Here is a 16,568-nt window from a genome sequence, read left to right as displayed (position 1 = left end):
AACTGGATACAGTAGGCTGGTGGGGTGGTGGGGTGGCAGTTGGAAAGAGAATGAAAGGGGGGTAGTTTTAGAGCACCTGGAGGAATCAGAAGATCAGAAAATCAACAAAGACAAACACCTAAAATTCAGAAAAGAGAACTTAAGATTCTGCCCTCATGGTCTGCAAACCTATAGTATGAATTTCAGGTATTCCCTGCCATTTGTGATCAGTTCTTTCTCCCTCTGATCCCATATTGGTTCTCTATACACCTCCCTTTCTTTCCATCTTTCTCTTTCTCAAATTTCCAAATATTTCACCCCACCCCCAGACCACCACCACTAAGTTTCTTTCCCACCCCAACTTACTTCCATCAGCCCATTATCTACACACAACCCAATGAGTATCCTATCCCCTCACTGCCTATTTCCATGTCTATTATCCTTCTCCTCACCTGGTTGCATCTATTACTTGCAATGCCCTACCTCATCCCACCCTCTCACATCTTTATACAGGCTATCTCCATTTTCAGTCTCAACCCAAAACATCGTATTCCTCTATCTCTGCAGATACTGCTTGGCTTGTTGAGTTTCCCAGCAGTTTGTTTTTTAATCCTCTCATGTAAGGCCCAGGACCCCTACTCATTTTCAACCACCTACTCAACTTCCCCTCTCACTTTCAAAGAACTATGCAAATTTAACCCAAGACCTCTCTTTGTGTGAATCTTGTAGAGTTTTCCAGTTAATTTTGTGCCTTCTCATCCTTTGTATCAAAAACTATTGGCTGCATCACCATCTGGTATGGGGGGTGGGTGCCATTGCACAGGATTGAAATAAGCTGCAGAGAATTGTAAACTTAGTCAGCTCCATCATGGTCACTAGCCTCCGTAGTATCCAGGACATCTTCAAGAGCAATGCCCCAAACAGATGAAATCTATCATTAGGAACCCCCATCACCCAAAGCGTGCCCTCTTCTCATTGCCACCATCACAAAGGAGGTACAGGAGCCTGAAGGCACACACTCAGTGATTCATGAACAGCTTCTTCCCCTCTGCCATCCAATTTCAGATAGGATATTGAACCTCTGAACACTACCTCACTATTTTTAAATTATTATTTTTGCATTACTCATTTAAATGAACTATTTTATATATATACTGTAACTCAGAACTTTTTTCTCTATTATTATGCATTGTATTGTACTGCTACTGCGAAGACAAGTTTCACAACAGACTGTATATCAGTGATATCAAAGCTGATTCTGATTCTGACCTTTCTCAGTATTATAGGTCATCAGTCCCCAATCCACCCATTTCATCAGCTTGTCTATCTCTCCTTGAAATCCATAACTATAACCCCAACAGATCACTACAACTACAGGTTTTGTATTATCTGCAAATAACTGTACTCAATATTGAACCCTAGAGCACACCACTGTATACTTCCTTTCAGTCTGTAATTCAACCCTTCACTACTACTCAGCGTTTCCTATTACGTATTCAACTTACACTGCTGTAAAGCCTTGTTATATATACCACGGTTTTAAAGTTGATAACAAGCCTCTTGTATGGCAGCTTCTCAGGTCTTTTTTGCAAGTCTGTTCATATCACATTAATCACATTCTGCTCTTCAGTACTTTATGTGACTTCACCTCACCTGGGCCAGGAAAGCTAAAAACTAAGCACTCCTTGTATTTCTGGGAGGGTTTGGAATTAAAAGCTTTTCAACTTCTTACCGTGTGCTGACAAATTAATTGTCCTCCACAGGTTCCTCCTTCCAACTGTGGGGGAAATTCATCTGGTAGAAGCTATTTTTGCAGTCTATATTCTTCCAACAATATCATTTACAAAATCGTTGAATTAATTTTGAAAAGTATATTTTAAATGAAAATATCCTTGCTATTGTAATATGGTCTAATATACTGTAAGTTACAAACTTCACACTCCAATTATTTTTACGTAACTTTAAAACAGAACATTAAAGGACATAGAACAGTTATATTTTTACAAATGGTCACAAAAAATATAACGAACTGCTTAAGCTACTAACCGCCATTGCAATCCAATTCAGTAAACCATTTCTTCTCATTCAGCCACACATTATATCACTCCACTTAATCAGGAAGCATCAGAGCAAGCTGCACTCAAAGTGCCTTTAACTCACAGTTAAGTTTGAGACTTCGTGGCTTTAAGCGCAGTGAATTATCTGTTGGTAAGGCAAGTAGGTTACTTCCTCAAATATTTGTTGTTTCCTGGAGCTCTTGTAATAATTAGAAAATGCAGAGAGAGAGATTACCCACCTCTACAGCAAAAAGAGGATCTAATTGCTTTATCTTACTTTCAGAAGGGAAGGGTGTGTTGCTGTTTGTGCTGCTCCCTCTTCATACAAACACCAACTTAAGCTACCCCACTGAAGTTTAAATTTAACTAACACTCAGCACTGGTTTTCACCCCTCAACCAAAATCACTCAAGTATAACTAATAAATAATAATGTTGTGTTACTGTTCAGAGTGTTAACGGAGTGAGAAAACCTGTAAAGTTGAGAATTATTTTTAATTTAACATTAAAGTCAAAATTTAGCATTTACTACCATTTAACAACTCTCTGCTCTGGCTTTTACAGCACCCTCTCTAGAGCTAGTGACTTTCTGCCACCGATTATTTCAGTAACACTCTGCATTCTGTTATCCCGATACCTAGAAAATTATCAGCACCTTTGTTGGCATATTGATGAATGTGCAAAACTAAACTGTTTTGATCATTGTCCGGATATGGGAACTCAAGTCATATCAGAGACACATGGCAGAGTTAAAACTTCTAATAAGAATGGCCTTCCATTTGCGAACTGCACAGTGATTGATGTGCAACTTAAAGCCAGAAATGTTTGATTGGTGTGTATGCAACTTACAGTCACTGATGTTTGAGAGTGTTTGGCTGCCAGTGATTAACATACTGGAGGGAGCTAGTGAATCATGAGGTGGTCTCTCATTCCACGGGAGTAAATAGAACATAGAACAGAGAACAATACAGCACAGGAATGAACCCTTCAGCCCACAATGTTGTGTGGTACCAATTGAGTTAGTAATCCAATGGCCAAATAAGCTAACATTCTTTCCTCACATTCATGTGCCTATCTACAGTAATGTCTCTTAAAACTCTCTAGTGTATCTTCCACTACCACCACCCCAGTGCATTCCAGGCACCGAGCATTCCCAGTGTAAAAAAACTTGCCACTCACGTCTCCTTTGAAACTACCCCCCTCACCTTAAATGCATTCCCACTGGTATTAGACATTTTATCCCTGAGAAAAAGATACTGTCTGCCTCTTATAAACCCCTGTCAGATTACCTGTCTGGCAATCCAGAGAAAACAACTCAAGTTCGTCCGACCTCTAAACTACCAGCATTCTTGTAAACCTCTTCTGCACCCTCTCCAAAGCCTCAACATCCTTCCTATAATGGAGTGACCAGAACTGTACACAATACTCCAAATATAGTCTAACTAAAGCTTTATAAAGCTGCAACATCACTTCCTGACGTTTGAACTCAGTGCCTCGACTGATAAAGGCAAGCATGCCATTTGGCTTCGTAACCACTCTACCAACCTGTGCAGCCACTTTCAGGGTCCTAAAAGTGTTTGAATCCCAAGATCTCTCTGACTATCAACACTGTTAAGAGCTTTTCCCTTAACAGTGTAGTGTCAATATACATTTGATTTACCAAGGTCATTTACACTTGGCCAGGTTAAACTCCATCTGCCACTTCTTCGCCCATATCTGCAACTAATTTACTTATTATTATTTAATTATTTAATCGTCAGCTAGAATAGGACCTTTTGACCACACCCACTGTCTTCTATGGGCGAGACAGTTCTGAATCCAAACAGCCAATGATCCCATGTTCTGGATGAGCCTCCCATGGTGACCTTGTCAAATGCCTTACTACAATCCATATAAATAACATCCACAGTGCTACCTTCATCAATTACCTTTGTCACCTCATCAAAAATATTGATTAAGTTAGGAAGTCACAACTTGCCCACACAAAACTATGCTGGCTCTCCCTAATGAGGTCAATTTTCCAAATGCTCATAAATCCTATCCTTAACAATTCTCTTCAGTAACTTCGCTATCATTGACATGAAATTCAGTAGTCTATAATTTCCAGGTTACCTTCTTGAATAATGGAACAACATTAGCTGTGGCTAGAGAGAACACAAAGATATTTGTCAATGCTCCAGTAATCTCTTCTCTTGTTTCCATCCTTCAGGTATAGTAATATTGATATAGACAATGAGGTCTCATTGGTACATTCCCACAGAAGGAGTCTTTATCTTCTAAACCTTTGGTGCTCTTGCAGCATCTGAATGGATAAACAGATTGAGGTAGAGGCTCGTGGACTGCAAGAAGACCGCATTGCACTCTCTAAACAGTTGCAAAGTCCTGAGGATGGGTAAGATTGGCTGAAAGCAATTGCAATAGCATGGATTTGTTCCTATCAGTCTAGTATTATCTAAAAAAACTATGAGAAAACAGGCAATGAACAGATAAATGATCAAATTTCAGATATTGCTTAGTTTTTAAACTGTCTTCATTATTTCTCATCTGTTTCAATGCATATCCTTTTTTATTATCTAAGAGCTACTGGTAATATTCAGCATTTCTTTGGGATCAATTTACCACAACCCTTCAAGATCTTAAACATGTCATTAATATTATTCATGCCTTTGCTCTAATGTAAAAATTGCTATATTTGTTACCTGTCCTCATAGCTCATGAGCCTAAAGCTATCTGCTAAACTGCTTATCTGCTAAACTTTGCACTTTCCACAAGACATTGATGCTCTCCACAGCAGAGTACCAAGCACCTTAAACTGGGCATTCAGAACTATGCATCATTTCCCAGTGGGCGTAGTTCAAGTTTTGCAACAGTTGACTAACTGTCACTTCCTGTTTTCATTACAGCAGTAGAGATACTTAAGGGTGCTTTTGAACAGTCATCCTGATTTCCCGGTTGTGTCATGTCCTGTTAACTGTTTATTTTAAACTGCTTTTGCCAATTTCACAGCACTTCCATTCATTGCATTAAATACCAATTCTCACTTCTCTGCCAAATCACCTATAGTGCCCCATCCCTTCTGTACAATCATAACATGTGTTGTCATACCAGCAAACTTGAAAGCACTGTGAACGTTGCTTCTTATAATCAATAATTCACTGTAAAACACTAATTGGCCAGAACTGAACCTTGTGCAACCCTGTTAGTCATTCTTTTTCCAACAGACACTGCTTCCATTTGACTTCTCAGCCTTTGAATCATTCCTTTACTGCATCACTTCAAGCATTTCCTTTCCTTGTCAAAGCCCTTTATATTATAACTTCATAAAAACAAATCTGCCAAAGGTTGTTAAAGCCCACAGTAACTAATCCATTGAGCTCTGCTGTTAAATTAACTCCAACATTCCTCCTGCAACTCCTGTAAATCTGGACAGGTCACTTGTCACCAATGATCTCATCATAATTATGTTATAACATTTCACATTTCTCCAAATGCCCCTTTTAGAGTATTTCCTAGAATTTTGGCCATTGCAGATGTGTTTGCATTAAAAATGATTAAAATTTACTTTCTTTTTTAGTGACATCACCACATTTGCTACAGTCCAATCCTTGGCAATATTGTAATGATTTGCCATCTTTATTAATATCCTACCATGGAGCATGTGAGGGATGAACTCATTGTTTGCCTAAAAAAGGATTTCTTACCAGTATTGCAAAACATGTCCAATAATAGATTTGCAATTTCTTAAAACTTTGCACTTTTACACTGGATATGTATTCACTTATCAGAGAGAGAGAGAGAGAGAGAGAGAGAGAGAGAGAGAGAGAGAGAGAGAGAGAGAGAGAGAGAGAGAGAGAGAGAGAGAGAGAGAACCCCACTCCGTTTCCTCACTTGGTAAATTTCTTGCCCGAATTAGAACTGATTGGACTAAAATGGTTTTTAGATTTTAAAAATAGTTATTGACAGTAGGAGAGATCCAACTATTTTTAAAACACTCAAAGAGTACAAAGTTCAAAAAAATTTCTTCTGATACTATTCACAAACTCAGACCAGAGAACTTATGTGTAGAGATAACAGTGCTTTGCACCAGGAATGGGACTATCCTTTCTTCATATTGAACAGCGTTGCCATTGCTGAACCCCTTGCCATTAACATTCATGAATTACGACTTAAATGAGCAAACCGTATAATTATTGTACCTGTAAGAGCAAGTAAGAAGGTGAGTATTTTGCAATGTGCAGTTCATCAATTTACTCCTCAGTGTTTTTCCATTGAATATAATGTAGAAGTCAGGTGTATGATGAAAAACAAATCTATGTTTTCCTGGATGACATCTCTAAAGAAATCCAAGAAACTTGACACAATTCAGGGGAAAAGAAAAAGCATAATAAATGCTATGGTATTAAGCAACATACTGAGACCCTGATGTGGGTGTTCAAAAACCTTGAGATAGCGGCAGGGATTAATATAGAAAATTTGCCTTGATCAACTGAGACAAAGACTTGAGACTCATATATAAAATAATTATTAAACCACAGAGAGAAGACTGTGCATTGCTCTTTTCATTGCATGCAATAGTACTCAAGAGGTTGCAAAGGATACTTATGGAGTTATTGTTCATACTGGCGGAGGCTGGGGTAGTCTTCCTTGGAGGTTGAAGGTGAAATTAAACGATGAGCTTAGAATTTTGACAGAATAAGCTAAAACAATTGGGAAAATATATTACCTACAACTATGATGTGTTGACATAGAGTTAATGTAGAAGACTTAGAGGGGAATTATTTTACTGAAAATGTGGTGAAAGTCAGAAACCCACGATGTGTTGCAGAGGTCTGCGGCAGGAATCCTTCCATTAGGATCTGAATGCAGTGTCACAAGATTACCAATGACCTCAATAAATACATCTTCAGATAACATATTCTGCAACTGCACTACTTGCCTCAGACACTGGTCAGTTCACCACACACCAACGGCAAAAAATGACCGCAAACAGTCAGAACATTTTCCTCATGTTCACGTGCTACAAGTCAGCACTTGTAGCTGACTTTGGTGTCCCACACCAAATTCATACACTCTACAACCATGCCCTCATACACACATTTCACAGCTTGCTCACGCCCAACCAGTAATTCTACCACAACAGTCACAGGAACAAATCACCATTATGCTTCCTGTTTTTTTGTGTATAAAAAGAGCATGCAATGGAAGTTAACTATAGTAGAATGGGCATAGCTACATCTCCTAAACCCACTGATGAGTTGAGGTGGTCAATTACTAGAAAGGCAATTGCCGAGCTCATGGCCCATAGCAGAGAAAAAATAAATTAAATATGACCCCCCTTTCACCTCATCTCACAATCCTTTCTGATTTACAGGCGATACTCAATAAGTTTGATTTGGCCAGGCCATGAAAGAATGTCATAAACACCGTTATAAAGAAGAAACACCTTCACTTCTTTTCAGACTCACAGCCACTAGCTCAGACACAACAGTACAAAATGTTGGGTGGATCTGAATGTGGAGAGATACTGGGTGGTGCAGCTGCAGCTAGGAGGTCAAATCAAAAAGAGCACAAATACCCATTTACCACAGGGCCAGATCAAACCTACGTTCTACTGCAGAGACCTCAGATAAGTACATAAGTCTGAGAATTTACAGAAGAAATTGACTACAATGCACAATAACCAGTGGAACAATGATTAGATCACATACATTGAGGTAAACTGAAACATTTGAGGGGAATTTAAGCCCTAATAAATAGCTGTTGTATAGAACTCACTGAATGAAAGACTGAATGAAACAAAGACTATTACCACATTTGAAAAAGGCCTAATTGATTACTAAAAAACTGTAACCTACATGGCTCAGAGCCAAGGACTAACCTAGATCACCTAACCCTAACCCTAATGCGAGGCCAACATGGACACAACGGGGCAAAATATCTTTGCTTGTTCTCTAGCTTTCTAGGACTCTTACACTACACTTACATCACTACCCTGGTAGATCATTCCTGGATTCAAATTGCTTGCAGATCCTCACAGCAGTTCGGCCATCTAAACATCAACAGATTACTAAAATCATGAATATAGTACCCTAAGAGAATAACAATAGTGAAACATAAACCTATTGAAACCTCTCAAAAAGATTTTTCTCTGCTCCTGAAAAGTATTCTTGCTATTGGCTGTTAGGCAATCAACTGAGTTGACAATGGCCTGGAAAAGATGGTGGATTTCCAGACCTAAAGCTGCTGAATGATATCCCCCTAACTATCTTTAACTCCTCATTCACTAGGCTCCTTCCAGTCTTTCTCAATATCTGTAAAAGCACCAGTGAAGCAAAAAGTAAAAAGCAAAAGGGCGGACAGGCACAAGGTGTAGTTATTTGACTTCTATTTGAAATATGCCATATTTAATTTTCAAACTTGACTTGACACTGCTGACATGTGTCATTTGAGGTGGCTTTTATTTCCGCAATATGACCAAGTGAATACTGTCAATATGTGATAGAGGCTGTTGTGAGACCTGTACTGCACTAGATCAAGAGCCTGCAAGTGGCTGATCTGGTTGTCTCCTCCATTCCTCTTTATCTTATTGTTTTCCAATCTTCTCTTCCTCCACATTTTCCTGCTTATAAACTGCTTGTTCAATATTTGTTATGAATTACTGCATGAGTGATGTGAAACAAAATTACTCACTGTTACCTCTCCACTTTCTCCACAGACCTTTGCCTGCCTTGCTGTGTATATCTTGCATTTTCTATTGATATTAAACAATAAAGCTAAAATTAATGTTAGCAGGAATGTATAATATTCTTTTATGAAGGAATGCTGATATTCAAACTATTCATATCTAATGCAGTCATGAAAGCAATTTTATAGCCATGGTCAACCAAACAAAATCAGATCCTAATTAAATGACCTATTCCTAGGAAATATTTTCCCATTTTATGCCATGTTTTTGTAGCTCAATTGATTAACAGTCGTTGAAAATATTTGGGAAAGCGCAGAGGCTATTATTCCATGCAAGTCTGAAAACATGACAGATGATTTAATTTATTTTTGTTTGGAGCAATACTATTCATAATTGCACAGTGCTATGTATTGGAGTCAGCAATTGGAAATGGAGTTGCAAAATGAATAATGTCAATCAGGAAAAAAGCCAGATTGCAATAACTGAGGAAATAACAAAACAGTGCTTAGCAGCAGTTGCTAATGTAAATAGAGCTTAAAGATCTTTAAATAGATCAATGAATAGAGTCCATTGAAAATAGTTAACAACCATAATACCATTTTGGTTTCCATACTTGTTGGTTTTAAATATTTTCAAAATTCACTAATCAAGTTTAAAATGAAAGGTAACAAAACAAATTGAAAGCTTACATCAACATTTAATAATTTGGACCCTGTTTAGAAAATCTACATTGTTACATTGTAGTGTGGACCTAATTGAAAGCTAAAACTGAGATAAAATATTGATTGTTTTCTTTCTATGCCTAGATTGCTTGCAAATATTTGATGTTTGGATAATTACAGATGTATGATTATGTATTTGATGTGTTCTGCAACACTGTAAAATGTTCTAGGCTGGAAATTATCCTTCGGTAATTACAATAAAATTGTATTGGAATATCACTGCCCACTGCCCTCCCAATCTCACATATTTGCCATTGAAGGCAAATAGCAATCAGCTTGCTTCTCTTGCTCAAATAGCCAAAAATGTATTTGTTTCTCTAAGAGTTTTACTAACAACAAATTTATGGAAATTATCTAAAAATAAATGATGAATTAAAGTTATGTGTAATTTCGGTTTGCATTGATTTCTATTTATTCAACAGTGACATTGCTTTGCTTGACTCTTCGTGTGGATTTGGTGATGAGAAGTTATGCAAAAAAAAAGTTTGCCTCTTAACTTGAACAAAGCAGAACTTTTATTGAAGGAAAAGCTTAGAAATATTTGTCAAAGAGAGTTGATCTGTGCATCAAGTGCATAAACAAAATAGTAGTATTCACCTTGGCACATTTCCTCATGATTTATACACGAGGTAAAATGGTGTGCAATGATTGCATTAAGTAAAATTCATTTTGTTTAGTTTACAATAACATAATAACAAATAGAATATGATCGCTTAGATTTAAGCCTTTCTATGAATGTGTCATGCACTTCCATTTAAATGCTACACTGCAGTATTTTATTCACAATAACAACAATTTACTCATTTAGGAATATTCTAAGGAATGATTATTTGGATCCTGAAGCTACTCTCTATTCTCTATTTCCTATTTGAAGTCCTGCTGTTCATTGATCAGTGTGACTTCTACCCTTTCCCGTGACCTTGTCTAGTTCCAAACCAATCTCCCTGGCTGGAGTGAGGGGAAGGGAGTGGAGTGGTGGTGTAAATGGTGCCCAGGGCTTCTGACAGCCTACTACCAGAAAACCTGTGTCCGTAACTGCAATCAAGGTTAATCATTTTGCCAAATAATGGGAGAAGAAAAGCCTAAATAATGCAGGCCTTTTTTCTGCTTTCTGCATGAAACAAGTGGACTTTTATTCACACAGTGTGCCTGACAATGGGACAAGTGGAGCTGGGGAAGCAGCTGGGGGGGAGATGGTGGCTGGGTCAATCACAGTGAATGCAAAATATAAAAAATCTAAGCAACCTTTATGTCAACAACAAAAAATTATCTGAAGCACAAAATAAGCATTCTGTAATTCTAGTTACCTCTACTGGACTTTGAGAAAGTAAATGGGAGTGTGTAAATTTGAGATCAATCTTTGCTGTACAGAAGGAAGTATAAGCAGTACAAATGTGAAAGGGTAGCTTGGTCAACTGGACTAAATGGATTCTAGTTATGGTCCAAAAAAACACTTCGCTTTACAATTTCCTTTATTGTCCTGCCTAGTTTCAGTAATCAGAGTTTCTATGGAAATGGCTTGGCCAGGAAGTCATCTACAATTTCTTCAGGGTTCACCAAAAGATTCCAGTCCATATAGTTTAGTGTCAAAAAGATCAGTTCTAAGCTCTATAAATGGGCTCATTGAGTTCTCCACAAACAAAAGGTAAATACATCACCAAGTATCTCGGTAAAGAAGTGTTGCTTATATCTCAATCTGATAAACAAATTGCTGAAATAACTGCAGCTGGACTAAATGACAATATAAGTCTCAAGATGTCATCTGGGTGTTACTTGTTTGGAAAGGCTAATGCTAACGTGTAATGGTTTGCTCAGCCAGTACAGTCAGCTTCCCTTCAATTCTCCAGAGAAAGAGAGGATGAGGAGGATTTTGAAAAATATCCACTGGTGCAATTAAGCAAGTGCAACGTTCCTTCCAGGGTGGTAAGTGAGAGAATAGTTATTGCATGAGTCCTGAAAGGCAGTTTGGGATACCAAAAGGGAAATGCAAACTTGTGATTGTAAGTTTTGCATCTGAAAAGTGGATAGTCAACTGTTAAATTTCAGTGAATGAAGGCAGTAGGTGCTGGAACATTGAAATTAAGCATCCAAATGATCCACCATTTTGGGGGCCAGTAAATGGCCCATAGATGAGAAATCTGACAGCTGCTTAAATATGTAAATTGCCATCCTATGCCAAGTATACATGGCTGCGATACTACAAAAAGAGAAAGCCTATATTGCCCAATTCTGGGGCAGTTTTTGTTGGCGCCAGGCAACTTTACAAAGGTGCTTCCTGTCTGAACCAATGAGTATTCTATTTTGAGTAGTTAGGCTTGTGAGTATTTTCAATCCATTCACATTTGTCCTTTATCTCTGCATTCACTGTAAGACCAGTACCACCCACATCCTCTGGTTAAGAGAAATGCAAAATGATCATTCATTATTAAATGAATATAAGTGTGAGGTACTACATTTTGGTAGGAGTAATCCAAATAATAAGTGTGAGGTGCTACATTTTGGTAGGAATAATCCAAGTAGGACATACATGGTAAATGGTAGGGCATTGAAGAATGCAATAGAACAGAGTGATCTAGGAATAATGGTGCATAGTTCCCTGAAGGTGGAATCTCATGTGGATAGGGTGGTGAAGAAAGCTTTTGGTATGCTGGCCTTTATAAATCAGAGCATTGAGTATAGGAGTTGGGATGTAATGTTAAAATTGTACAAGGCATTGGTAAGGCCGAATTTGGAGTATTGTGTACAGTTCTGGTCACTGAATTATAGGAAAGATATCAACAAAATAGAGAGTACAGAGGAGATTTACTAGAATGTTACCTGAGTTTCAGCACCTAAGTTACAGGGAAAGGTTAAGCAAGTTATGTCTTTATTCTTTGGAGCGTAGAAGGTTGAGGGGGGACTTGATAGAGATATTTAGAATTATGAGGGGGATAAATAGAGTTGACGTGGATAGGCTTTTCCCATTGAGAGTAGGGGAGATTCAAACAAGAAGACATGAGTTGAGAGTTGGGGGGCAAAAGTTTAAAGGTAACACGAGGGGGAATTTCTTTACTCAGAGAGTGGTAGCTACGTGGAATGAGCTTCCAGTAGAAGTGGTAGAGGCAGGTTCGGTATTGTCATTTAAAGTAAAATTGGATAGGTATATGGACAGGAAAGGAATGGAGGGTTATGGGCTGAGTGCGGGCCAGTGGGACTAGGTGAGAGTTAGCATTTGGCATGGACTAGACGGGCCAAGATGGCCTGTTTCCGTGCTGCAATTGTTATATGGTTAAATGTCCTTGCCGTTCCTATCTACTTATACATGTTGCTGAAACTGGCTATCTATCCAGGAACAGATAAGGATGAGCAGTAATAGCAGAATTTTCCAGTAAAGCCTATGCGCTGTGAACGACTAGTCAGCCTGAGACAGATAATATTATGATAACTGTTACCCAAGTCTTCCCCAACTATTTACTGCACTGCTTCATTCCACAGATCTATAGCCAGTGCTTCTTCTTTAGTTGAAGTGTCACAAGCATATTAGTCAAGAAAATATTGATATACACTTCTGAAATCATCACTTCTTTCCCCTTTTCAATGTAATAATTCTACTCTGTTTTTGATTTTTTGAAGTCTCCTATATATAATATATATTATTATAAACTTATATAATAGTTGCTGCACATGTCAGAAAAATTCCAATTATTTGCTCCACCTTCCTCATCATTCATTGATATAATTGATATGCACACATTGATCTTTATGGCAACTGGCTTAACAACATCCCTCTCCAATACTTCACTTGCTTGGTCATCCTCTTCTGCCTTCTTTACCTTTCCAGAGATAACAGATGCTAATCCACCTCAGCTTTGTGCCAGCTCCCTGTGCTTGCAACTGTATTGCCCTTGCAAAGGACAGCTCGACAAGCTCAGGTGCATATGGAAAATGCAGTGGCCTCACATCTCCGGTGACCAGGGTTCGACCCAGACCTCTGATGCCGCCTGTGTGTGGTTTACTTATTTTCCCTCTAACCATGTGGGCTTTCCCCAGATGCGTCAATTTTCTCCTGCCCATGTCCCAAAGACGCTCTGATTGATAGCCTCTAGCATCTCCCTACTTATATTATTGGTTCTCATAACAGCTAGCTGATCCTTCTCAAAATGTTCTGCACCCTCTCAGTAATAGTGTGCCAGGAGACCAGTACTCCATTGTCTGACATTGCTGATTGCACAGCATGTCTCCATTGCATATTCATTCTTTGTTATTCTTCATCCCACTTACTACACGGGACTGGCTACAGTTCTTAAAGATGGCATTACTTTCATTGGTATTCAATGTAGGAATTCAGTAAAGGAATCCTTTACGAGCTTGGCTATCACTTTACGAGTTGTCATACACTAACTCAGTCACTTTTAAAAAAACAGTTATCCTTTGGAGGTATGCCTAAAGCAAGAGATCATATTGTTCAACAAATTGTCAGTGACTGGCTTCCAAATACCAGAACTATGAAACACAATGCTGTCTGGAACTGCTTGGACCATTTTCATTTAAATTGCTTCCTTAAAGCTTTCTTTTGCATTCCTGTGTGCTATTGTGAGAGTTAACTTAAGCGGCCAAAAAGCATCCCACAATAAGAGAAAAGTCACATTACAAATACAATTGATAGGTATGAAATGGGTCAGTTCTTATGGATCAGCTGTGAAATTGATCCATAATCTGTGCTGATCCCAGACTGGGCAACAATCGGCACATTACAATGTGAGCCAGAATCCGGGCCAAGAGAGTAACTGTGTTAAACAAAACAGCCAACCTCCTTTCCTGCAAATTCTGCCCAAGTTAAGTATTGGAGAAATACTGGAGCCAGCTTCAGCTGAGATGCTAGCTGCAGCTAAGTAACTGAAATGCTTCACCATCACACCTAAAGGAAGGCCCTTCAGTGAGAATTCATGTGACTGAGTTTCAGATATCTAAAATAAATCTTTGACAAAGATGATGATAAACAGAAAAAAATAGCAATCCTTTCAGTTATCCCACAACATGACACATTTCCATAGACTGCGGTTATCATTTGCAAAATCACACGAGAGCTCTGCTTTATTTAGGATGTGTTTATTAAGTGAAAGAATCTTAACATTGAAAGCATTCTGTTATGCTCAATGTCATCATCAATCACTTCCTTATAAAGACCATTTAGTCTAAACCTTTACTTTCTGCTCCAACAATACCCCTCATCTTGACTTCTCGTATACTGCTACAATATTTTCTGCAATTCCAAATTTAAGGACTTACTTAAACTGTGTTGACTATGTTAATATATATTTCCATTAAATTCAGACAGAGAGAGTCATATTCAAATCTGGTGTATTTGGACAGATGGTTATTGTCTTGTACTAAAAAAGTCTACAATAATAAGATCATATTGCTCTATGCAACTGGATTACATCTCTTACAATGCTAATTCTTGCCATGTCTTTCCTAACCATCAGCAGGAAGTCTTAACAATCTCAGACCTTATCTAAACAACATGTCTGCACTGACTGTGCTGTATAAGTCTGAACCAGCCTGGTATTTGGAAGGGAAGCTGGAAAATCTGGCAGCTCCACTGCAAACTGATGCTGGAGTATGCTTGGATAGAAAGTGACTATAGTTGCAAGCAGGTATTATGAAAATACAGGTAGACAATGGAAGAAACATTTCCTTAATCAGTGAATATTGTGTCTGCCTGTGCCTTACTGGCACATACAGAAACATAGAAAATAGGTGCAGGAGTAGGCCATTCGGCCCTTCGAGCCTGCACCGCCATTCAGTATGATCATGGCTGATCATCCAACTCAGAACCCTGTACCTGCTTTCTCTCCATACCCCCGATCCCTTTAGCTACAAGGGCCATATCTAACTTCCTCTTAAATATAGCCAATGAACCGGTCTCAACTGTTTCCTGTGGCAGAGAATTTCACAGATTTATCACTCTCTCTGTGAAGAAGTTTTCCCTCATCTCAGTCCTAAAAGCCTTCCCCTTTATCCTTAAACTGTGACCCCTCGTTCTGGACTTCCCCAACATCAGAAACAATCTTCCTGCATCCAGCCTGTCCAATCCCTTTAGAATTTTATATATTTCAATAAGATCCCCCTCAGTCTTCTAAATTCCAGTGAGTATAAGCCTAGTCGATGTAGGAATTCCATTTGTACTCTAGATGCAGCCTCTGAAAGCATTTCTAAAAATGTTCAAATTTCCATAGTTTCATCAATGAATCAGGTTCCATTAATTATACATACAAGTATAACAGAGAACAAAGAAAATGAATTTTAGTTACTGTATGGAATTAAAACTTTGTTATCAGTTATTGAAGGATAATACATGTCATATTGCATCACCAATCGTCCCACTATTGTAACAGGAATAGGATTCCCTTTCTCTTTACACATCACTCCTTGAGCCTCTGTATCGAGCACATCTTTGTATCACAATATATCACCACATTGTATGTCATCTCCAATGGGACCTTACCACTAGACAGATCTTTCCCTCTTACCATCCACCCACCTACGACCCCCCCCCCCCCCCACCATCTTCTGTAGGATTTCCACTCTACATGACTCCCTTGTCTACTTGTTCCTTCCACTGATCTCCCGCTGACCCTTATCTCTGTGACCATTACAAGTACTACACCTGCCTCTACACTTTCTCCCCCACCACCATTCAGGGCCCCAAACAATCCTTCCAGATGAGATGACACTTCACCAGTGAGTCTGCTGGTATCATTTGTTGTTTGTTTTCAGTGCTTCCAGGGCAGCCTCCTCTACATCTGTGAGGCCCGAGGCAAAATTGGGGAATCACTTTGTCAAGAACCTTTGCTTTATCTGCTGCTACAGCTAGGATCCCTCCCGATGGCCAACAATTTCAATTACACTTCCCATTCCCATACCAACATATATGCCTACAGCCTCCTCTACTGACATGATGGGTAAAACTCAAATTGAAGGAGAAATACCTCATACTTTGTTTTTTGTTGCCAACTACCGAATAGCAAGAACATCAATTTCCCTATATTCCAGTCATCACTGCCTTCTGTTTCTCCTCCCTCCACCCCTTAACTTTATTAATTCCATATTCAGCATATCCTCTCACCTCTTCCCTTCCCATACCC

At 38.7% G+C, this 16,568-nt stretch overlaps 1 protein-coding gene across 10 annotated transcripts in view; it reads right to left on the bottom strand.

Moving 5' to 3' along the window:
- Positions 1-16,568, bottom strand: part of nhsl2 (NHS-like 2) — a 431,863-nt gene that overhangs the window by 73,327 nt on the left and 341,968 nt on the right. The window contains exon 2 of one of the 10 annotated variants that reach the window (XM_059977093.1): positions 8,731-8,785. The exons of 5 other annotated variants lie outside the window; for them this stretch is intronic. In XM_059977093.1, the coding sequence (XP_059833076.1) occupies positions 8,731-8,782 (52 nt within the window). In that variant the 5' untranslated portion in view covers positions 8,783-8,785. Of the gene's footprint in view, positions 1-2,025; positions 2,158-2,275; positions 2,384-4,733; positions 4,759-8,730; positions 8,786-16,568 lie in introns of those variants that run through there. 4 more of the 10 variants (XM_059977086.1, XM_059977090.1, XM_059977091.1 and 1 more) reach the window with 4 other exon arrangements.

Source organism: Hypanus sabinus, chromosome 8, assembly GCF_030144855.1.
Source record: "Hypanus sabinus isolate sHypSab1 chromosome 8, sHypSab1.hap1, whole genome shotgun sequence".
NCBI classification, from domain to species: Eukaryota; Metazoa; Chordata; class Chondrichthyes; order Myliobatiformes; family Dasyatidae; genus Hypanus; species Hypanus sabinus.
The sequence above is the reverse complement of the archived record's forward strand: the minus strand, read 5'-3'. Positions and strand labels throughout refer to the sequence as shown.